The 24,217-nt window shown below is 38.4% G+C and overlaps 1 protein-coding gene across 1 annotated transcript; it reads left to right on the top strand.

Annotated features, from left to right (window-relative positions):
* The first annotated feature begins 43 nt into the window (after positions 1 to 43).
* Positions 44 to 24,196, top strand: LOC117296528 (SWI/SNF-related matrix-associated actin-dependent regulator of chromatin subfamily A containing DEAD/H box 1B-like). Its single transcript, XM_033779499.1, has 21 exons — positions 44 to 365; positions 1,303 to 1,507; positions 1,636 to 1,796; positions 2,991 to 3,346; positions 4,751 to 4,841; positions 5,306 to 5,430; positions 9,071 to 9,194; positions 9,448 to 9,599; positions 10,033 to 10,265; positions 11,183 to 11,273; positions 11,730 to 11,829; positions 12,410 to 12,545; positions 13,203 to 13,338; positions 13,702 to 13,836; positions 14,741 to 14,848; positions 15,671 to 15,925; positions 16,208 to 16,396; positions 17,051 to 17,169; positions 19,724 to 19,906; positions 21,829 to 21,941; positions 22,715 to 24,196. The coding sequence occupies exons 1-21, from the start codon at positions 182 to 184 to the stop codon at positions 22,774 to 22,776; spliced, it is 3,258 nt and encodes a 1,085-aa protein (XP_033635390.1). The 5' UTR covers positions 44 to 181; the 3' UTR covers positions 22,777 to 24,196.
* The last annotated feature ends 21 nt before the right edge of the window (positions 24,197 to 24,217 follow it).

Below are 24,217 nucleotides of genomic sequence, written 5' to 3'. Positions count from 1 at the left end.
GCCGCCAGTTACCTTTTAGTAGAGTGAACAAAACTGTCGCGCGAATTTTCCAGTTCCAGTGTCGGTAGTTTTGTGTGACCGGTGGTTCGTAATAAAACGTTTATTTTTCTGTATTTTATCCAAATATACATTTGTAACACGTTTTCCTCTGGTTTTTGTGAACAATCCAAAGTTAAAAACTATGAGCGCCGGGAGTCTTTCGACACTACTGAATAAATTTAGATATCAGGAAAGATCTAAGAAATTTCTGGTTGACGGAAAACAACATGCTGATGACACTTCCATGACTTCATCACGTTCAAACGTGTCTCCTTCAAACTCATCGACATTTGCCACATTGTCAAGTCCATCATTGAATTCACAAGGTAAGCACTATGTCTATGATAGTCACGTAGTTTTTGTGTTTTTATGATTGTATGATTTGTTTGTTTCTTCATTAATTCACTTTTTAAACACCGGTCTGTGACTGAAACTACACACTCCAGCAGTCGTCAGCTCAGTCAATTCCGAGTCAATTTTCATTGAGTTGAAGTTTGTTTTCTTGGTTTATTTGTAGCTGTTGGGGGGCTTGTTATCCTGGATTTCTGTCTGTCTGCCGGTGTAGGTTTTTCACCAGTTCATGCATCCACATTAATTATTGTGTACAACAAAACCATAAATTTTTTTGTTTTTATGTAATCCACATAAATAAATATTAGCTTTTGTTTGTTTGTTTTGTTTTATAAATTATGGTTGTTTAATCAATGTTTGGTTCATGTTATTTGTGAGAATTATTTTAACATTTCTGGGGGACTTTTCGATACTGTTGTTAATGTTAGGGATGTGCTTCTTGCTCTCTAGCCTTTGATTTTACATTACTAAAAATATGTTGCCTTTGAGAACTAAACGGATAACATTCCGTATAGCGCCACCACTTTTTCACTAATTTTTACAAAAAAGGATATCTCATTGAGGTAAATTAGATACTATATTATTTCATATCGAATGAAAAAGTGGTGGCGCCATACGGAAACTTTTCCAACTAAACATTTGCTAAGCACACATTTTTGCTATATTATAGCCCCTACACCTTTATTTATTATCAAATTGTGCCATGGATTTAAATGTATGATTAATAATCAACATCAGGCCATATTTCATAGGGGGCTTCTTGTAACGTTTTCTGCTCACTGAAAAGTATCATGATCACATTACCAGACAATGGTACACAGTGACATGGTGTTTTGCCTGGTGAACTTAGTCAGGTAAGAATCTTTTTATTGTGCTAAGTTAATTTGTGTGCTATTGTTGTTGCTTTTAAAGACTCGGATGTGACCTGTATACCAGACACTCCAACATCTCTTGCGTCCAGCCCTGTCTTCCCAAAGATGAAGGAACGCTCATCAAGACTTAACCTCTCATCATCAGACTCAGAAGAGGAATGTAATAAAGACTTAGCAGAAACACCAAAGACTTCCAAAGGAGCCAAAAGCAGCAATAAACCAACAATGAGATCACTTGGTGAAAGGTAAAGAAACATAAGATATTATGACTGTTGTTATGTTTTTGTGGTTAACAAAACCAATGCATACAGGCCTATGCTTCTTCCGTTTCTTCATGTATTAATAACTGTTTCTTGTTTTTTACATATTTCAGGAAATTCCGTTTAGTCTCAACTGGAAGTGAAGAATCCGATACAGAGGATAATGAAGCAAGTTCAGCATTATCGTCTGAAGAAAGATCTACTAATGGCTCAGAGGATGAGGATACAACTGATTCATCCTCAGATTCTGACAGCAGGAGGCGGGTACCAACAGGTGCGTCCCCAAGCCCCACCCCACCCCTTATCCTCAAACTTATATAAAAGTAGAGTAGTGGAACTGTAACTCACTGCCAGTACATTTGGCTTGACACACTCATGATTTATGATTTTGGCAGCCAGGGGCGGGTACCAACAGGTGCGTCCCCAAGCCCCTACCCTGCCCCCTTATCCTCAAACCAATAAGACACTGGAGTATTGGAACTGTAACTCAATGGTACCTTTGGCTTTACACCCTCCTGAATCCTCCAAGTTACTCCACTCTATTGCAACTCAACATCAAAATAATTGGACTCTGATGAGATTGGTATGCCTGGCAATTGTTCTTTGGGCCTGCATCTGTATCCTTCACAATCACACTCCAGGAGTGTCAACAAATATTGCTTTTACCATGTTGAGTAGTGCTGGGCGAATAGTGAAATTTTGGTATTCGGATATCGCTGGCCATCTATCCGAAATTAACCAGATATTCAAATAGTTTTTTCGCTGCTAGAGGGCGCTATTTAAAATTAAAAAAATGAAACAAAATATTTAAAATAATTTTTTGTTGCTGCTAGAGGGCGCTGTTCGTTTATGAATGAGATCTTATGGGCGGATTGATATTAGTTTTAGACAGTGTCACTCGGTTCATTCATAAAAATAACCGGATCTAATTTAAAGATGGCGATTTGCTTTTTCTTTTGATCGTGATTGACTCTACGTGAAGGAAAACTTTCGTAATCTTTGAACAAATTACGTCAGAAGTGTCATTGTTTTTACTCTTCACGGAGGTGAGCATAGTTAAATACTTAATTTATGCTGTTTTATGCTGTCTTAATAGAAGTTTCATAAGGATTCAGACAAAACATTCCTATCAGTTGTCACCCGACGTCCGCGGATATTCGGATATTAAAGAATATCCGGTTACTTGGTTGTAATTACAGAACTATCCGGTTTGTAAATAGGTATTCGCGCCCATTGCGGATATCCGGTTAAGAAAAAAAAGGCATTCGCGGTTACGGATAGGAAAACCTATTCGCCATTAACCGGATATTCGAATAATTCGCCCAGGCCTAATGTTGAGGCTCCCGGAGTCAAACTACTTGAGCCATCTCTTGCTTCTCCAACAGTGCCCACTGAATCTCAGTTGCCTTTGGAGTAAGGTTTCATTTTCTGTAGATATTGATTTAATATTCTGATGTTGATTTAATAGGTACCAGAGTGAAGAGTGCAGGCCTACACTCCTCTCCCAACAAAGCATCCTCGAATCATTACTCTCCGATGAAATACAGTGCCTTACCAAGCTCCTCATCTGACTCAGACATCACCACCCTCGGCAGTCATCAACAAAGTCTCAAATACAACCCAGTAGGCAATGGAATCAGTGATCTGGAAACTCCACCTCCAACAGTCAAGAGAATAAAAAAGAAGAGGAGGCGTATTTTATCCGAGGGGCAGGAGAGTGTTGATGGAGGAGGAGACAGTGAGCAAGAGAAGGATGCGGTTGAGATGAGGAGGAAGGAGGATGTTAAGAAACTAAAGGAGATGTTTCCTAAATGGAGATCTGAGGTATGATCATAACAATATTTATGTGTGTGCATGCTTGATACTCCATGCCCCTGGTCATCACCTTGGTGCCTGTGGTCATTGCCTCTGTGGCCCCTGGTCATTGCCTCTGTGGCCCCTGGTCATTGCCTCTGTGGACTATGGTCATTGCCTCTGTGGACCATGGTCATTGCCTCCATACCCCTGGTCATTGCCTCTGTGGCCCCTGGTCATTGCCTCTGTGACCCCTGGTCATTGCCTCTGTGGACCATGGTCATTGCCTCCATACCCATGGTCATTGCCTCTGTGGCCCCTGGTCATTGCCTCTTTGGACCATGGTCATTGCCTCTGTGGACCATGGTCATTGCCTCTGTGGACCATGGTCATTGCCTCCATACCCCTGGTCATTGCCTCTGTGGCCCCTGGTCATTGCCTCTGTGACCCCTGGTCATTGCCTCTGTGGACCATGGTCATTGCCTCTGTGGACCATGGTCATTGCCTCTGTGACCCCTGGTCATTGCCTCTGTGGACCATGGTCATTGCCTCCATACCCATGGTCATTGCCTCTGTGGCCCCTGGTCATTGCCTCTTTGGACCATGGTCATTGCCTCTGTGGACCATGGTCATTGCCTCCATACCCATGGTCATTGCCTCTGTGACCCCTGGTCATTGCCTCTGTGGACCATGGTCATTGCCTCCATACCCCCTGGTCATTGCCTCTGTGGACCATGGTCATTGCCTCTGTGACCCCTGGTCATTGCCTCTGTGACCCCTGGTCATTGCCTCTGTGGACCATGGTCATTGCCTCCATACCCCTGGTCATTGCCTCTGTGGCCCCTGGGCATTGCCTCCATGCCCCCCTGGTCGTTGCCTCTGTGGCCCCTGGGCATTGCCTCTGTGGCCCCTGATCATTGCCTCCATACCCCTGGTCAATGCCTTGGTGTCCCTTGAAATGTTCCTGTAGACATTTTAATTTCAGTCTCAACAATGTGATGTCACAAAGAAAATCAATGTGGTGGTAATAAAAAGCACATGAACTTAGATAGCTCAGTTGGTACTAGAGCACTATGGAGGACAAAGGTTCAATTTGCCTTTGTTCAACCCACCATTATTTTAAATGTATATCCAGTCAGTTTTCCTCATGGTTAATTACCTTTATTTGAAATAAAATGTCAGATCCCCTTATTCTGTGATCCCTCTCCTGTCACTTCACAGGTTAAATCATAAACTTGTTGTAAGCCCTGACAGTTACAGTCTAAATGGCTTCTGACTGGCACCATGTAGGGAGACTGTCAATATTAAGTCTAGATAGCTCAGTTGGTAAGAGTCTCAACACGTTAATTCGTACGTCAATGGTTTAGTCAAGTTTTCTTTGTTCGACCTCTAAATTATTGTTTTAAATTGTGTGGTTGTTAATCTTGTTTACAGGAAATAGAAGAAGTGTTAACTAAGTCTGGTGGTTGTAGTGATACAGCAGCTTCTATGATGGCTAATAGAGACAGTGATAGCGGTCAGTCAGGTAAGCTAGCCAGTAAATCACTATGCCATCCTCATATATCGTATCATATTGGAAATCGTCTTGGCCCAATTACATGGCTCTGCATATCGTTTTGTCTGAAAAAGGAATAGAACAACAATAGAATTACCCTGTAACTGTGCTGCATGTGTGTGCCATCACACACTCCAACTTACATGATACTTTTAAGGATTTTCCTTAATTGAATGGAACAAAGGAATATCCACACAGTGACTGCAACACAGAAGTAAGTGTTTGCGATCATTGTGCGACAGATATTTAAAAAAGGACTTGGCCTATCAACTCCAAACTTCATTTGTGGATTATTATTGGGATCCCCAGAAGCCTATTGTTTTCGGATCACCTAGGTCAAATGTCCAGACCAGAATGACTTGTTTTCTTTATTTCTCATTTCAACAATTCTAACATCGAAATATACTTAGTGAGTGGTTGATCCTTTTATGTAGATACTAAAGAATCTCCAGTGAGAAAAAGAAGTCCAAGGAAAAAGCGTCGTAGAATTGAGCATGCGTCTGATAAAGAAAATAGTCAGCGGATGTCAAAGTCTAAAATGACGGCATATTTCCCCAAGGTAAATGGGCTTTTATTTTTATTTTTATATTTTTTAATGAGAAGACCTGTTCACAAAATGACAGACAACCACTTCAAGGTGAGGGTACACTTAACTGATTTGGGCTATCGACCAAATCAACTGTCACCAGGAGGACGTTGCCACCCACTCCTAGGGCTGAAACATGGGTTACCCCCTTCACAGTCTATATGGATGTAGGCATGGGTAGCATCCACTAGAAGGCACCTACTCCTAGGGCTGAAACAGGGTTACCCTTCACAGTCTAAAGGATGTAGGCATGGGTAGCATCCACTAGGAGCCACCTACTCCTAGGGCTGAAACATGGTTACCCTCTTCACGGTCTATAAGGATGTAGGCATGGGTAGCATCCACTAGGAGCCACCTACTCCTAGGGCTGAAACATGGTTACCCTCTTCACAGTCTATAAGGACCTTTGTGAATCACACTACTGGTATTCTGGAAACTGACATAAGTGACCATTTACCAGTTTTTCCTATTGCCGATACAATGCACAATCATGTACAAAACAAACAGATATATAAAAAGCGTCACATTACCGACACTATTATCCAACACTTTATTCACGATTTAAGTACAAGTGATTGGAATGTAACGGCTGCACAGAATAATGTGCATGATGTGTATGATAAATTTTTTAGACCACATACTTAAATTGTATGATAAACACTTCCCCCTAAAAGAAGTCAAATGCAGGTATAACCGATGTAAATCGCCATGGCTATCTGCTGGTATCTATAATTCAATCAGGAGGAAAAACTTTCTATATAAAAAATTCCTTAAAAACACAACTCTGTATAAAAACAAATTAAATTCTTTAATTAGAACATCTAAAAAGAGGTATTTTAGTTCTCAATTCGAAACTAGAAAGGGAAATGTCAAGGGTACTTGGAATGTGATAAATTCGGTTTTAAATAAAGGAAAACACAAGCCAAACCCTTCCTGCATTATTCAAGATGGTGTGACAATTGAAGGTGACAAAGAAATTAGCGATGCATTCAATGATTATTTTGTTAGTGTCGGTGCTAAGCTTGCCAGTAAGCTCCCACCATGTAACACTGCATTTGAGTCATTTCTTGATGGTAAATGTCACAATTCTCTTTTTCTTAGCCCAATTACACAAGAAGAAATCATCGACATTCTTAGCAATCTTCCTTCTGGTAAAGCCACAGGCTGCGACTCACTAAGCCCTATTGTTATCAAACAAGCAAGGTATTCCTTGGCAAAACCTCTTGCTGAGATCTTCAACATGTCTTTAACTCATGGAATATTTCCTGATGGTCTTAAAATAGCTCAAGTTACTCCAATTCATAAAGGTGGTGATAGGAATGTTATCGGGAACTATCGGCCCATATCAGTTCTATCGACATTCTCGAAGACCTTTGAAAAACTAATGTATGCAAGACTAATAGGCTTTATATCTAAGCATAACCTTCTCTCTGAATCTCAATTTGGTTTTAGAAAAAATCGCTCTACAGAGTTAGCAACATCCTTTTTAACAAACAAACTGCTCGAAGGCATTGAGGACGGAAACATTTCTATTGGCATATTTCTGGACCTTTCTAAGGCCTTTGACACGGTTAACCATAACATTTTGATACATAAATTAGAGCACTGTGGAGTCCGTGGTATAGCTCTGGAGTGGTTTAAAAGTTATTTATCAAATAGGAAACAATCAGTCTCATATAACTCTGCTACTTCATTAGAGAAACCTATTATTACATGTGGAGTGCCTCAAGGCTCTGTTTTAGGACCTTTGTTATTATCTATGTCAACGACATATGCAACACCTCTGACATTATATCATTTTGTCTTGTTGTTAATGATACAAGTTTAGTTTACAGCCACAAAAATGTTAACGTAGCTGTCAATAATTTAAATATTGAGCTTGTAAAAATAAGTACTCGGCTTAAAGCTAATAAGTTATGTATTAATTTGTTGAAATGTAATTATATAATATTCTGTACAGCACAGAAAAGATACAATCAGTCTGTTCCTCTAGTTTTGGACGGTGTGGGGCTTAACAAATTGGAACACACTAAATTTCTTGGTTTAGAAATTGATGAACATTTATCCTGGAGAAATCATATTAGTGAAGTTACTAGTAAAAAAGCTAAAAATATTGGTATAATTAATTGCTAAGGAAATTCGTACCCGGTTATATTTTACTAACACTTTATAACTCTTTAGTTCTGCCGTATCTAAATTACTCAATTCTTACATGGGGTGGTTCCTTGTCACAATGCAATAAACTTCTTCCATTGCAAAAGAGAGCTGTTCGCATAATTTCCAATGCTGGTTTTCGCGAACACACAGCTCCATTATTTTTCAATCTTAAAATACTACAAATCATCGACCTTTATCATCTTAATTTGGGTAAATTTATGTATAAATTTATGACTAACGCATTACCAAGCTGTTTTAGATCATTTTTCACTTTAACTTCAAAAGTCCATTCATATAATACTCGAAGTACTGCAAAGACAAATTTGTTTGTTTCCCGCCAAAGAACATCATTATACCAAAAGAGTTTTGTTCAGCGTGGAGTTGGGTTCTGGAATGGTCTGAGTAACTCAATTAAAAAATCAATTACTCTACCTGTCTTTACAAGAAATTTGAAAAAGCAACTACTTGATGGATATTCATAGATTATGACTGTTTCTGCATTGCCTAGGTTATGTTATCTTTCAACACACCTTACATTAGCCGTTGTTGTGTTTGTCTGTCAAGTCTATTGTCTGTACAATATGTGCTGGTGCTGTTATTTTTGTGTTCGTCTGTCCATGGGTTAAGGAACAAAAGCCACGGCTTCACCTGAACCTAATTGTTGTCCAACCGCTTATTACATATAAAATTGTTGTTAATCTATTATTTATATTGCGTATACATTGTAATAGCCTACTTTATCATAAACATGTTATTGTGTAACTGAATGTAATGTTAATCTATGTATTGTAAGATGAATGGACAACGATGAAATAAATATTAATTAATAATTAATAAATAAAAATGTAGGCATGGGTAGCATCCACTAGGAGCCACCTACTCCTAGGGCTGAAACATGGTTACCCCTTCACAGTGTATAAGGATGTAGGCATGGGTAGCATCCACTAGGAGCCACCTACTCCTGGGACTGAAACAGGGTTACCCCTTCACAGTGTATAAGGATGTAGGCATGGGTAGCATCCACTAGGAGCCACCTACTCCTGGGACTGAAACAGGGTTACCCCCTTCACAGTCTGTAAGGATGTAGGCATGGGTATCATCCACTAGGAGCCACCTACTCCTGGGACTGAAACAGGGTTACCCCTTCACAGTGTATAAGGATGTAGGCATGGGTAGCATCCACTAGGAGCCACCTACTCCTGGGACTGAAACAGGGTTACCCCTTCACAGTGTATAAGGATATAGGCATGGGTAGCATCCACTAGGAGCCACCTACTCCTGGGACTGAAACAGGGTTACCCCTTCACAGTGTATAAGGATGTAGGCATGGGTAGCATCCACTAGCAGACCCGGTGGTAGAGCAGAATGCAATGCCTTTTTTAAAGACAAGTTATTGGGACAAATGTGACAGAAATGTACATTTAAATCTTGACTTTTTGATTGTCTTGTTTGAAAGGTAACTAAGACGTCTACTAAGCAGGATGAGTCGTTGAAGAAGAGACGACCCGATAAAGAGATCATGAGTAGTGAGGATGAGAATTACTCAACGAGTAGCGACAGTGAAAATACTGAACAAAGAGGTAACTCATTAATGCTCCCACCTCACCCAACCTTAGTTCTGCAGGATTCTGGAGTAGGATTATCCCAATGGAGCATAAAGTTTTTGAATTATTATTGATTGTTGTTATCTTGATCGTGTTTGGTGGATCTAGAGAGAAGACTGAGATGGATGACTTGAGTCTAACATTCTGCAACTGATTAATTGATAAATTGATTGACTGATTGATTGATTGATTGAACTATTATTGATTGTTGTTATCTTGATCTTGTTAGGTGGATCTAGAGAGAAGACTGAGATGGATGACTTGATTCTTACATTTTTCAACGAAGCAACTCCTGAGGAGTTATTGAGTATCAATCATTGCTCCAAGACTAAAGTTCAGAAAATAATTTCTATAAGACCGTATGAAGACTATGATGACTTGGTAAGAATTCATCATTATTGCTTAACCCTCCTACAGTGGGATCATTTCATAATAATGGACAAGCATGCACAGAATGCAGAGAACAATGGATTTACCTGGAATATCTGCTGCCACCTAGTGTCCCCAAAGTCCCCCATTGCAGCAATTTAAATGAGCAATGGTGGTTTTTATGAGTTCAGATAATACCATCATCTCCACTGACAGTATTTCAGATGGAAATATTTCTCTAGAGGATGTGTTCTGGTATGAACTTAAGATTCAGTGAGCCATTTAAGACTGGATAGGGTCTTAGACGTGGGGTAACTTTGGCTCAGTTCATTACCCCCTAGTCAAAACCCTCTTCTTCCATTCAAGACCTTGTCATCGCCCTTTTATATTCCCTAAAGACTGTCTTTAACGATGAAACAATCTTGATTTGACCTTTGACCTTCAGGTATCTAAGATGCAGCTGACTAAAGGACTAACGATCTCCTTAGTATGGAACTGTGCTGAGTTGTTTGAGAGTCACCAGGTCATGACCTCTATCATGGATCGTTGTTGTAAGATCTCAGATAGCATTCAGACCATAGTATCTAAGCTACTACCTAATAAGGAAGGTGAAGACAGTGATGATGGGAGAGATATTGAGGGACAGATTACAAAACAACCTCTAATCCTCTCGGAGAAGTAAGTAATCTTATCTTCCAATAACCTAATCCATGTCCCTAAACCAAGGCTGGTTCCTTCTTGCTGATATAAATGCAGTAATCAATATATGCTATAGAAGACCAGACTGAGGGCTAGATTAGGCCGTGTTCGAAACAGTGACTTTGACTACAGCTACAGCTAGATCAGTGCGTCTGCCAGTGTTAAAGAATAGGCAGAAGTGAGCGATCTAGCCGTAGCTGTAGCCGAAGTCACCGTTTCAGACACAGCTACAGCTAGATCAGTGCATCTGCCAGTGTTGAAGAATAGGCAGAAGTGAGCGATCTAGCCGTAGCTGTAGCCGAAGTCACCGTTTCAGACACGGCTACAGCTAGATCAGTGCGTCTACCAGTGTTGAAGAATAGGCAGAAGTGAGCGATGTAGCTGTAGCTGTAGCGGAAGTCACCATTTCAGACAGGGCTACAGCTAGATCAGTGCGTCTGCCAGTGTTAAAGAATAGGCAGGAAGTGAGCGATCTAGCTGTAGCTGTAGCCGAAGTCACCATTTCAGACACGGCTACAGCTAGATCAGTGCGTCTACCAGTGTTGAAGAACAGGCAGAAGTGACCGATGTAGCTGTAGCGGAAGTCACCGTTTCAGACACAGCTACAGCTAGATCAGTGCGTCTGCCAGTGTTAAAGAATAGGCAGGAAGTGAGCGATCTAGCTGTAGCTGTAGCCGAAGTCACCATTTCAGACACAGCTAGAGCTAGATCAGTGCGTCTGCCAGTGTTAAAGAATAGGCAGGAAGTGAGCGATCTAGCTGTAGCCGAAGTCACCGTTTCAGACACTACCTTTCTCTCTGATATACAGATGAATGATGAGGTGAAGTCTTCAAGAGAATCATCACTAATCTGCCATTAATTTTAACCTTTGACCTGTGTGTGTGTCTTGTTCCTAGACTCGTCCTGAAGCCATACCAGGTGGTTGGACTCAACTGGCTAGCTTTGATGCACAGACAGGAAGTCAATGGCATCCTAGCTGATGAAATGGTAAAATATCATCTCAAAATATAGACCCAAAAGTGATAAGTGGGGGATTATGTTGGGGCCTAGTTTCTTTCCCCGCTTTTTTGCTCTGTGGTCACCGGTTCAAATCCCACTGCACACTAAAGCCTTGTATGTGGATTGGGTTTTTAGTCCATACCTGATTAGTAATCCCAATAGCTATTTTCATCTATTTGACAAGCAAATAAACCTTTGTTTTGAATTATTTGTATCGTGCCTGGGCCCAATTTCATAGAGCTGTCTAAGCAGACAATATTGCTTAACAATGTTCTGCTAAGCAGAGATGAGCAGGTTACCAGTCAAAAATTGCACTTGTGACATGTTAATTTGGCTGGTGATCTTTTTCTGGTAAGCACAATTTTGTGCTTATGCAGCTCTATGAAACTGGGCCCTTGTTTTGTGACATGAAGCATCTGAATTCAATAACCTTTGTTTACACAGGGACTTGGTAAGACTGTACAGACGATTGCATTCTTAGCTTATTTAATGGAGCAAGGAGATGGAGGACCTCATCTTATTGTAGTTCCATCATCAACTCTAGGTAACCAATACACTCCTCATTATCAGTCATTAATCCTTAGTATTCCCTTCCAAGACACGGCCAATGAATCAAGCTGTATGGATTCTAATGTTGGCTCTTTATCCACAATTTGTCCCTTTGTTAACGTCTATTTTTGTTAAGTCTCATTATTGTTTTAAGTGCTGGGTGATTGTTTGTTGTTTGGACTGTTTGTAATACTTACTTATTAGCTATTGTGTGTTTTAATTGTTTAACCTTTAGCTCTTTTTAAAGATTTTTTTATTTTCTAATGTACATGATCTAGTGCAATTCAACCGTATCGGTTGTCATACTTTTCATTTCTTTGTAATGTTTTTATGAAATAAACCAATAAATATAAGCTAATTTAATCAGCCCGGAAAACTGCTAGGATTAAGATCAGGGCCAATTCCAAACCTACTACTCAATGAAGATTGTTTCCAATAACAAACCTTAAAGATAAAAAATGTTGGGCACAAACTCATCCTCATAACTTCCAACTATTTTTATAAAATCCATCTTTCTTTTTTCTTGCAAATGAATCTAATTTTGATGTGAACGATTTTGTTCTTCTTTTTATCAGAGAACTGGGCTCGTGAGCTTCATACATGGTGCCCAGCCTTGGAGGTGATTTTATATTCGGGTAGTGCTGAGGAGAGGAGAGAGTTACGATATAACATCTTAGCTGAGTGTATCTCATGTAATGTCATCGTTACATCGTAAGTAGATCAGAAGCTTGATTTATCATTATGCCTTGAAGGTAGCATCATAAATTGGTTTTTGTCAACAAAATTATTAAGAAAGATTTGTGAGAGTCGCATGTGAAATTATTAAGAAAGATATGTGAGAGTCGCATGTGAAAGTTGCATACCATGTTTACTTCCTGAGAAAACTATCGCAGTATTTTCACAAGAAAGTAAAATCCATCGACGTTAAGTGAGGTGACAGCGGATATCAAACGCATCTCTGGCCGCAGTATTCATGTTTGAACAACAACCCTCAAAAATTTAAGAAAAAAATCATGTATGAACCATTTCTTAGATTCAAATGTTTTGAAGTGAAAAATTATAACAAACTGTATTACTGCAAAGAGAATCCTTTAACTTGATAGGTTAACTATAAACCTTCAAGGTTAGAGATTATTGATGTGAATGATTAGCAACCTGTGTGCTAATTTGGCTGCGGGTGCTGCATACTCCAAAGGAGCTCAGAAAATGTCAGGAATGAACATGAGGTCCTAAAGTCCATTGATACATTAATATTACTCTGGTCATCATGTTTGAATATCAGTGTTAATGTTATATGTTTTTGTTTACAGGCACAGCATGTCCTTGGTTTGAATACTGTTGATGTTTATTGGTTGTTCTTGTTTACAGATACAACATGTGTACTAGTAATGCAGATGATCGTAGTTTGTTCAGGAAGATGGGGATACATTATGCTGTGTTTGATGAGGCACACATGCTGAAGAATATGCAATCTCAACGCTATGGTACTCTCATGAAGATCAGGGTTAGTCATCAGTTATTGGAACCAATTCTTAGTATCACTACCAAGGAATTACATCCAAAACTAAATCATAAAGCTGGAGATAAAGTTGTCATGCAATAACAAAGTTTAAACTTATAGTGAAGGTTTTTTGGGGGTTGACTTATTAATATCTTACCCCGTCTTTCACCTCTCTGGACCCAGGTTCGAATCCTTTCTCAGATCCAAGCTTCGCTAAGGATTGGTCTTTCAGTCTGTACTTGATTTCATTTGTTATTAAACATCTCTTCATCGTTTTCTTTACACATGTATCTTCTGGCCTTTGGGTTACAGAAGCTTTTTAGGAGTCCACGTTTTCATTTTGTTACTTTGTTCTTTTATTGATAGGCTGAGAGGAAGCTGCTTTTGACTGGTACCCCGCTACAGAACAATCTGAAAGAGCTGATTTCATTGTTAAGCTTCGTCATGCCTAAAATGTTTTGCGATAACGCAGCAGAACTACAGAAGATGTTCACACTAACAGTAAGTTAAGTTACATCAGTTTCCTTAGAATGTACCAGTATAATATATCGCACTTTTGTATCATGTGTGGAATGAAGCCAAAGGCAGTGTTGCATGCGGGGTGCAGACACACTCTGGTTCTATTCTATTATTCAAGAAGAACTTGAAAGCTTGAACGTTTTTATCTATTTCTCTAAACTGTTTGCTTTGTTTCTGTCTTCCATGTGCCTGCAAGGAACACCCTGATCTAGATGGAAGTTATTATTAATTATTAGATAGTTACAGGCAAAGAATAACTTATAGGGAAAGGAAAACACAATCTGAGAAGCGTTACTCTCAGATTCAAATTGTGGGAAATCAAAACTTTTATCTTTTTGCATAACTGCATTATTTCTAAAAGAAATGTTTCCCAAAATGCTTCATATTATCAAAAGCTGTTTTAAAGGCAGTGGACACTATTGGTAATTACTCCAAATAATTATTAGCATAAAACCTTACTTGGTAATGAGTAATGGGGAGAGGTTGATAGTATAGAACATTGTGAGAAACGGCTCCCTCTGAATTGACGTAGTTTTTCGAGAAAGAAGAAACTTTCCATGAATTTGATTTCATGACCTTTAGAATTTGAGGTCTCGAAATCAAGCATCTGAAAGCACACAACTTTGTGTAACCAGGGTGTTTTTTCTTTCATTGTTATCTCGCAACTTCGATGACCAATTGAGCTCAAATTTTCACAGGTTTGTTATTTTATGCATATGTTGAGATACACCAAGTGAGAAGACTTGTCTTTGACAATTACCAATAGTGTCCATTGTCTTTGAGCTTCTAACCAAATGTTTTTATTACAATTATTTTTAATAGTGATTACCAGATGTATACCTTCCCTTTAAACTTGTCTGCATTTCTGATTTTGTTTGATTGACAGAAACAAAAGAGTGAGAATCCCTTGGAGCAGAGTTCCTTTGAGAGAGATCGGATTACTCATGCTAAGCAGATTATGCAACCATTCATGCTAAGAAGACTTAAATCACAGGTCAGTATACCAATCCACATGTCTCAAGTCACAACCATTCATGCTAAGAAGACTTAAATCACAGGTCAGTATACCAAGCCACATGTCTCAATTCACAACCATTCATGCTAAGAAGACTTAAATCACAGGTCAGTATACCAAGCCACATGTCTCAATTCACAACCATTCATGCTAAGAAGACTTAAATCACAGGTCAGTATACCAAGCCACATGTCTCAATTCACAACCATTCATGCTAAGAAGACTTAAATCACAGGTCAGTATACCAAGCCACATGTCTCAATTCACAACCATTCATGCTAAGAAGACTTAAATCACAGGTCAGTATACCAAGCCACATGTCTCAATTCACAACCATTCATGCTAAGTAGTTGGCTGTCTTTGCTAGACTTGGCTGCGGCATAATGAAACTTCTCCTGAGCTGATGGTTTTCAGCTTTACTACTGACTTCTGTTGGTAGAGTAGGTACCTCTGGCACTACAGTTTGATTATTGGTTTCTATTCATTGCATGGGTGGTCTCCACGCCTCCCTACAGAGTGATCTTTGGGGTATCGGAAGTTTGGCAGTATGCTGATGTGCCCAAAGGAGAATAACCTCTGTGTTTTGATGATCTGACTTGATTCCAGCTCTTTTCTTTATTGTCTCACTATCCTTTATCCTTTCAAATTCTATAGGAAACTTTTGAGGGGCACCAAGACCAGGGCAACAGAGGACACTACCTTTGTGTAATTCCAGACCAGCGAGTGGGATTCAGAAGGGTTGGGGTTAACCTAAACCAGTGCCAGATATTAAGGATTTTCGTTTGTTTCTAATTTTCACAGGTGCTTAAACAACTACCAAAGAAGAGTGAAACTATACTTAAATGTCCAATGATCGCCAGTCAACAAGAGTGCTATAATAATATTAAGATGGCCTTAACACAAGATCTACGCCATCTTGGAGATGGATCTAAGATCAAGCTGACTAAGCTGTCTTGTGCCATGATGCAGTTACGTAAAGGTGCTAATCATGAGATGTTGATGAGAAATCACTATGACGACGCTAAACTACGACAGATGTCAAAACTCATGCTCAAGGTCAGTCATGCAAACCTTACTATTCCTTTTCTCTGCCGTTTATTGATTTAAGGCTGAGAGATTGGTGTTTCAATTGAAACCTTCTATTACAAGATAAGTCAGAAGTCAATTTTATTCCCGATTAAACTTCAAAGTTGTTTGTTTAAATCTAAAAAAGCCATTGAAAACTACTGATGGTAGAGACCTTTGATCTAAAATATCTGGAGTCCCATTGCTACCATGTATTGAAATCTGGACCATTACATCTGGACATCAAAATATCTCTTTTATTTGTACTAACAGGAGCCAACTCATTATGATGCTGAACCTGAACTAATCTTTGAGGACATGTCAGTCATGACAGACTTTGAGTTACATCGACTCTGTAAGGAATACAGCATCCTCAAACCATTCGTACTCCCCACTGAGCTTCTTGTTGCTTCTGGTAAATTCCAAGCTCTAGATAAGATGCTTCCAGAACTCAAAGAAAATGTAAGTACTTGACTCAGATTTCAAAACAATCTCAGCCTCCACACGTCTTGTACTTCTAAACTTTTACTGGACCAGAAATATTTTACACAAGACCTAGGTCCAATTTCAATTAGCTGCTGAAGTTCAGAAAGTAGGCTAAGTACAGCAAAATTATGCTTACCAGAATAAGGTTACCAGCCAAAGTACCATGTCACATGTGCAATCTTTTACTGGTAGCCTGCTATGTTTTGCTTAGCACAACATTGATAAGCAAAATTGTGTGCTTGAGAATGTGTATGAAATTGGGCCCAGAAGTTGTTTTTTAATTTAGCATGAGGTATGCAGTTGAAGGATCTTTAAAGTATAATCTTTTAAAAGGCACTACACTGGATGACTAGTTCAATTATTTGGTTACTTGCCAAGTGCCAAAAATGTGTATAGGAACCCCAGGCTCTTGTAAACATGTGATATAGTAATAATAATAATAGGCATGACTTGAACCCACACTGTGATGACTCGGGCATTAGAACTTGAGTTCGGGGCTCTGGGGATATAGACCGCTCAGCCACAACATCCTACAAGACGGGTGCATCGTCTGTACTTTGAGAAATTGACAAAAGTAACCCCTAACATTCAATAATATGAATTAATAATTAAAGTGTATTTTGTTTGCAGGGAAGCAGAGTGTTGATGTTCAGTCAGTTTGTGATGGTCTTAGACATTATTGAGATTTATATGAAACATCATCAATATAAATATCTACGCCTAGATGGCCAGACTCCAGTGTGTGATAGGTAAGCTTACTCAACAATATCTGGTAGTTTCAAATAGGAATACACAAATACTCTATGACAGGGGTCTATTGTAGTGGACTTAAACAGGGGATTGCAACTACTTATTAAATAAAATACAGCACTGTAAATAGGAATTCTCTTTAGGATTGGTACTGGTATGAACTTTAGAATCAGTGAGCTTTCAGATGGAAATATTTCTCTTTAGGATTGGTACTGGTATGAACTTTAGAATCAGTGAGCTTTCAGATGGAAATATTTCTCTGGAGGATTGGTACTGGTATGTAAGCTTGGGCGATATCGATTTATTTTATTCACGATATATCACCAACAATATATCGCGATATTCGATATAATCGCGATTAATTAAATTTAACATCATCAGTCTACAAACTCCCAGTGAAAGTTGTAGAAGAGGCAGTTGTAACATAAGAGAGGTGTTGTAATGACCTATTATTCTGGTTTTACTCCAAACCAATGGGGTGTAAAACTAGTGGCCATTACTTACATGCGTTTAAGATGTTAACGTCTGCGCATGACAGACTGCTCTATTGTTTGCATGATTAATAAGTTCGCGCTAGCGCTACTTGCACACACGTGGTGGTGCAGCACACACGTACGTGGTGGTGCAGTGAGCATGCAGTGACCCTGGCGTTCTGCAGACGCACTGTAGTTTTCGGTAGTCTGTGTGAGACCGCCTAATCCCCGATTTGATGTTTTTTCCCCCCTGAAACAACCCGGCCGGTCCAATCTACAAAGGAATCTTGCGGCTGCGTCACAGACTGAGAGTGAGGAGGGAAGCCAATATTCAGTAGGTCTTTACTTTTATTTGACGGCGCAGTGTGGCAGCGCTTATCATCTGAATACATTTACCAACAGATCGGTAAATGTATTCAATTGATTAGCGCTGCCGTCGTAAAAGTAAAGGCTTACATAATTTAGTAATGTTTGGTAATTCAATGACGCACCATTGGCAGTTGATTTCTTTTTTCAAATAAAACTTTCTTTTTGAACGGGTAAACTTTCTGGTACTCATAAATTATTACCTTTTTAATGAAAAAAATAAACAACTAACGTTAAACGGACTGATCTTTGCCTCAGCCTCTTAAAAACAAAATAACAAAATAATAAGCACCGTTACACTTTAACTTTAGTTGAATGAAACTATAGGCTATATCAAGTCAAGTTTATTTCAGCATTAGTGACAACAAGAAGATAACATCAAGAATAAACAAAATGGAAGGAAAGGAACAAGGCACCTCCGTTAATTGTATTTTTTAAACACAACAACAATCGAATCATGGAGTATTGAATATTGATTAATTTAAAAGTATATAATTACAGCTTCTCACTTTCTCTTGTTTAATCAAATGGAGGTATAACAAAATTAAGGTAAGCAGTTTTGTAAGAGTTTTCCGAGTTAAATTTGAAACCACTGAAAAATAATTTGTTAGGGTAAGTATATTTGCAGTCAGTTATTTTGGATCAGCAAGTTTTACTAAAAAGAATGAATGAATAAAGATCGGCTCTTTTAATTATTTCCAAACTGAGTTGACCATCACTCTTCTCTATAGAGCCTAACCAAATAAACTACCAAGTTTAATAGCCGATTTACACCTCGGATGGGCGCAGACAGCGGCCCTGAGCTGCACACTCAAAGGGAGTGTAATGTGATACAATAGTGATACTAAATGTAGTTTTCGGTAGTCTGTGTAAGACCGCCTAATCTCCGCTTTGATTGGGTTTTTTCCCGAAGAAACCCGGTCGGTCCAATCTACAAAGGAATCTTGCGGTTGCGTCTGTGACTGTCACAGACCGCAGGTGACTCGCAGCTCTTTAGTGATGATGTAAGATTATCTCCACTATGAGATTTATTGTCGCAAGACGTCTCGGCTAGGAAATACATCGCGATACTTAGTCGATATCGCGATTTACCGATATTTCGATTAATACAAAATCGATCCGATATCGATATCGTTTCCAAATTAGTATCGCGATATTCGATAATATCGTGGTATCGCCCAAGCTTACTGGTATGAACTTTAGAATCAGTGAGCTTTCAGATGGAAATATTTCTCTGGAGGATTGGTACTGGTATGAACTTTAGAATCAGTGAGCTTTCAGATGGTAATATTTCTCTGGAGAATTGGTACTGGTATGAACTTTAGAATCAGTGAGTTTTCAGTGGGGAATATTTCTCTGGAGGATTGGTACTGGTATGAACTTTAGAATCAGTGAGCTTTCAGATGGTAATATTCCTCTGGAGGATTGGTACTGGTATGAACTTTAGAATCAGTGAACTTTCAGATGGAAATATTTCTCTGGAGGATTGGTACTGGTATGAACTTTAGAATCAGTGAGCTTTCAGATGGAAATATTCCTCTGGAGGATTGGTACTGGTATGAACTTTAGAATCAGTGAGCTTTCAGAGGGGAATATTTCTCTGGAGGATTGGTACTGGTATGAACTTTAGAATCAGTGAGCTTTCAGATTCAAACACGATCAGTTTTGTTTTCCACTAATAACCGATCCTGCATTTCTTGCCTCCTTTTGGCAGGTTGACTATGATTGATAAATACAACAATGATGAGTCCATCTTTGTGTTTCTCTTATCAACTCGTGCTGGTGGTCTTGGAATCAATCTAACAGCCGCCAATCACGTGATCCTACATGATATTGACTATAATCCCTATAATGATAAACAAGCTGAGGATAGATGCCATCGGGTCGGACAAAAAAGGTAAGTATCTATAAGAAGAATATTGTGTTTTTAGATCTCACGATATATCAGAAGGAAACCAGTTAAAATCAAGGAACATAAGGTGTGCTTTCATCTGGTAATCTGGTTCTGATCAACAGGGATGTGATTTAAAATCAAGGAACATAAGGTGTGCTTTCATCTGGTAATCTGGTTCTGATCAACAGGGATGTGATTTAAAATCAAGGAACATAAGGTGTGCTTTCATCTGGTAATCTGGTTCTGATCAACAGGGATGTGATTTAAAATCAAGGAACATAAGGTGTGCTTTCATCTGGTAATCTGGTTCTGATCAACAGAGATGTGATTTAAAATCAAGGAACATAAGGTGTGCTTTCATCTGGTAATCTGGTTCTGATCAACAGGGATGTGATTTAAAATCAAGGAACATAAGGTGTGCTTTCATCTGGTAATCTGGTTCTGATCAACAGGGATGTGATTTCTCCCTTTTTCATATTTAGATCAAATTCATAAAAACATTAGAATGGAACCATGTAGAATGCCCCAGATTACAGAGTAGAGTTTTTGAAACCAAAGATAAATGTTTGTATCAAGCTCTGTACTCGCAAGCTTTCATGCTCTCTCAAGCTCTCATGCTTTGAGCTCACAGTTTGGGTTTTATTCTAAACAGCCTATCATATATCCCTTATTAGTAAGGGTTAGCAATTGTATTCCTTGTGCATTCGACTAGCATGAGAGGTATTGATGTAATTGAGAGGAGCATCCCAGGCTACATATCCACAAGATATGCATGGACCAGGCTAGAGCCACAGGCAGACTATAAATAGACGCATATAAATCCAAAGCTGTGATGTACATGAAGCTACAATAGAATCTGACACAATTAAAACACAAAATCCCTGTCCTTCGTTCTCAAATTAGACTAGACAGAACTCAAATATTTCTAAAATCAATAGGCCATTGTGATTTGTGAAAGCTTTGATTGATTGCCATTAAGTGTTGGAGTGAGTTTGTTAGCCTTTTGGCCAAGGACTTTGCAACAGGTGTCAGTGTGTTAAGTTGTAAACCCAGAATTTATTGTCACATTATTGTTCATATTAGCAGTTCCATTCAATTCAGTTGTATAATTCATTAAACAATGACATCACTAGGAGTAATAAATTCACTTGATATTTAATAACAGATGTACATGTATGTGGTATACAGAACAGTATTAAATTTGGTGTTGTTTGTTTGTACCACTACACCATTAAAATGGTAACCACAGCCCTGGTTATGGCTAGATTTCCAGTTAAGCCCCCTTTGGTAGCGGTTACAGCAAGATGATATTAAATATTTCTGCTAATGAGTAAACCTGTAAACAATGGTGCCTGCTATGTGAAGCAGAAACACTGTGGTTAATTAACCCCTACTCTTCCACGGTAGTGTTCTGGTTTCTTTTATGTGTACGATCAATCCTAGTTCATGGGACCGAAGGCTAATGTCCCATCCAAAGGACAAATCAATTTTGTTTAAGCATCTTGCTCAAGGATACAATTGTCATGATCGGGACTCGAACCCACACTCTGCTGGGTCGAGTGCTCTTAACTGCTTGGCCACGACACATTACTTAATTTATTTTCCCCAATGAAAATCAGAAAACCTATCAACACATCGGGACAAGACTTACAAACAAATGAATAAATAAACAGATGCAAAAGCAAACAAAATATAATAATAATGTCACAAAGGCTTTCACCTTTATCAGAATTTGTATTTTGAATACAGTAGGTGTTTGTTCAATGAAATATCTTTCAAAAAATATTAATCCTAATTAAAATGTCTTGAAATTATACATTTCTAATATTTGTTTTCTTCGACCTTGCCGATCATTATTTTTCTCATGATATTTGATATTTTGATATTTGCACTGTAATTTCTCTATGTATGATTTGTTGTTATAGGGACGTGATGGTTACGAAATTGATCAGTAATAATTCCATTGAGGAAGGAATGCTACGATGTGCTAAATATAAGCTCAGGCTAGAGGAACAAATGACAACCAATGAAGACGCTGGTAAGAGGAAATTATCAATCAATATTCATGAGATGGAATGTTGAATATTCATAAGTTAGTAGTAGATAATAATGAACATTGCTTGAAATGTATATCTGGGTCCAATATCGTAGAGCTGCTTAACCACAAAGAGTAGCTAAGCACAGGAGTAGGTCTTGTTATTCAAAAACGTAGTCTTGAGCATCACTGAGTGACGGATATGAGCGCTGTGCCGCTTTTATTATATTATTATTATAAAAGATTGCTTACAAGAATAAGGTTACCAGCCAAAATACTTTTAAGCACATGTACCACTTATGACTGGTATCCTGTTTATCTTGAGTGACCACTTCACTCATTTGTTGGCCAATATTACACCTTGCTGTCTACATTTACCATAAAGTCAATAATAATGGGAACAATGTTTTACTTTGTGTCATTGCTTGATCTGTATGTATTATAAACTCACAATTTGGGTGTACTTATAGAGTAACGACAACAAATAGAATCATCACACATTTGTGTTAGCGCTTCATTCTCATGAGTTTGTAGGGTACAGTTTTGTTTCAATCATCAATTTGGTTTTGTTACCACCTCACTAAGTTCATCAGTTGGAGGTTGGTTTGGGAACTCTAGGCAAGTTAGGGAGAAAAAGTGGTTATAGCAGTTCAACTTTAAAAAAAAACTGGAAAAACCTTTTTTTAAATTGAGTAGCTGCCTGTTTAAAAGCAGTGTTGTGCTCTAATTCTTCTGAGAGATTAAAAACTTCCATTATTTTTTGTAAACCATTTCAGAAGGAGATGATAAAAGTGCAGCAGATATTGCGAGCTTACTTAAAGATGCCTTAGATCTATGATAGATGGCAACGCCCAGGCCCCACCCTGATCAGCTTCGCAATCCAAGGTCTACCTCAAAGGGCATTAGAAAGGGTAACAAAGGTACAATGTCCTGTCATCTTGCCAACATCAAATGAAGCGTAAATTGAGATTTGAGCTCAATCAAGAGCTTGCCATTTTGGTTATATCTTGAGTTAAAGGTGTTTGTATGAATCATTGTTTATTTTGTGTTACCACGTCTCTTTCATTTGTTTTGTCTTACCCATAATTGTTACCCATCAAAACAAATTAAGCACCACACAGCGATAGTCAATTCTGTTTACAAATTTGTCCATGTATTTAATACTTGGTGTTTTCACACCCAAATGTGCCACTTGTGGTTTTGTTGTCTGCACACTGCTGTACACAAATGTAAGAAATGGGATTAATGTTTCAAACTTTTAAAACTATTATTTATGTATTTTTGTTCTCAAAAGAGCTTGTGTATGAGATCCAAAAACTGGAACTTTGACACCAAATCATTTATACTATGTCTGTCTTTATGTTCACTTAGTTTATGTTATTAAAAGTATAAAATAGTCTGTTCCCCCACCCCCCCCCCCCCCCAAACCATAATGAAATTGTTGTTTCTTGTTTTAATTTAACTGAATTATGTCTATTTAGATTCATTACAAATATACAGTATTTTTGTGAGTCTTTTATTTCGCAGTGAGCCGTTTCTATTTCAGTTGTTTCCTTTGTTTATATTGCTGAGAATTATTGAAAGAATCATTGATCTCGCGCAATTTACGCAAAAAATTATCCAAAGAATACTAAATGATACCTTAAAATCAGTTCAAAATTCCAATTTATAATTAAGTGTGAGCTCATTTCCTAAACATTTATAAACCTTTGCTTGAAACAACACACAACCCAAAACACTCTGGGATCCTAATGTCACAAATAAGTACCAGGAACAAAAACAAGTTACTTTAAGAAAAACTTCATTACAATTTAATGATAATAAGGCACATTTTACATCTCCTGTCTCCACCCCAGCCCCCCCCCCCCCAACATAGAATAGATGGGTCCATTAAGCTCAACCCAGTTTTTTACAGCCACAAACACATGCCCCTAAAACCAACTAAACACTACCAAAAGGTAAACAAGTTGTCTCAACTTAATGTTGTTATTGAGGCACATGACTAATGTACATGCTCCCCACACATGTGCCATTTATAAATAGTAGTTGTGATGGAGGGAGGGGCAAGGCTTAGAGGTGTTTTGATGGATTAGTCTATGATTGAAAAGGTGATTCCTGACTGAACAGAGAGTATTGTCTACAAGTGTGCATGATTATGTAACAGTTTCATGCATAATAACATTCAGCATTTCATATTTAATTTAATTTAAAACATGGGAAGCTTCAGTGGATTAATAAAAAAATATTGTATTTTTTAATGTAAATTGGCATTTTGTTCT

This window comes from Asterias rubens, chromosome 11 (assembly GCF_902459465.1).
Source record: "Asterias rubens chromosome 11, eAstRub1.3, whole genome shotgun sequence".
Lineage (NCBI taxonomy): Eukaryota > Metazoa > Echinodermata > Asteroidea > Forcipulatida > Asteriidae > Asterias > Asterias rubens.
This window is presented reverse-complemented; position numbering and strand designations above follow the sequence as displayed.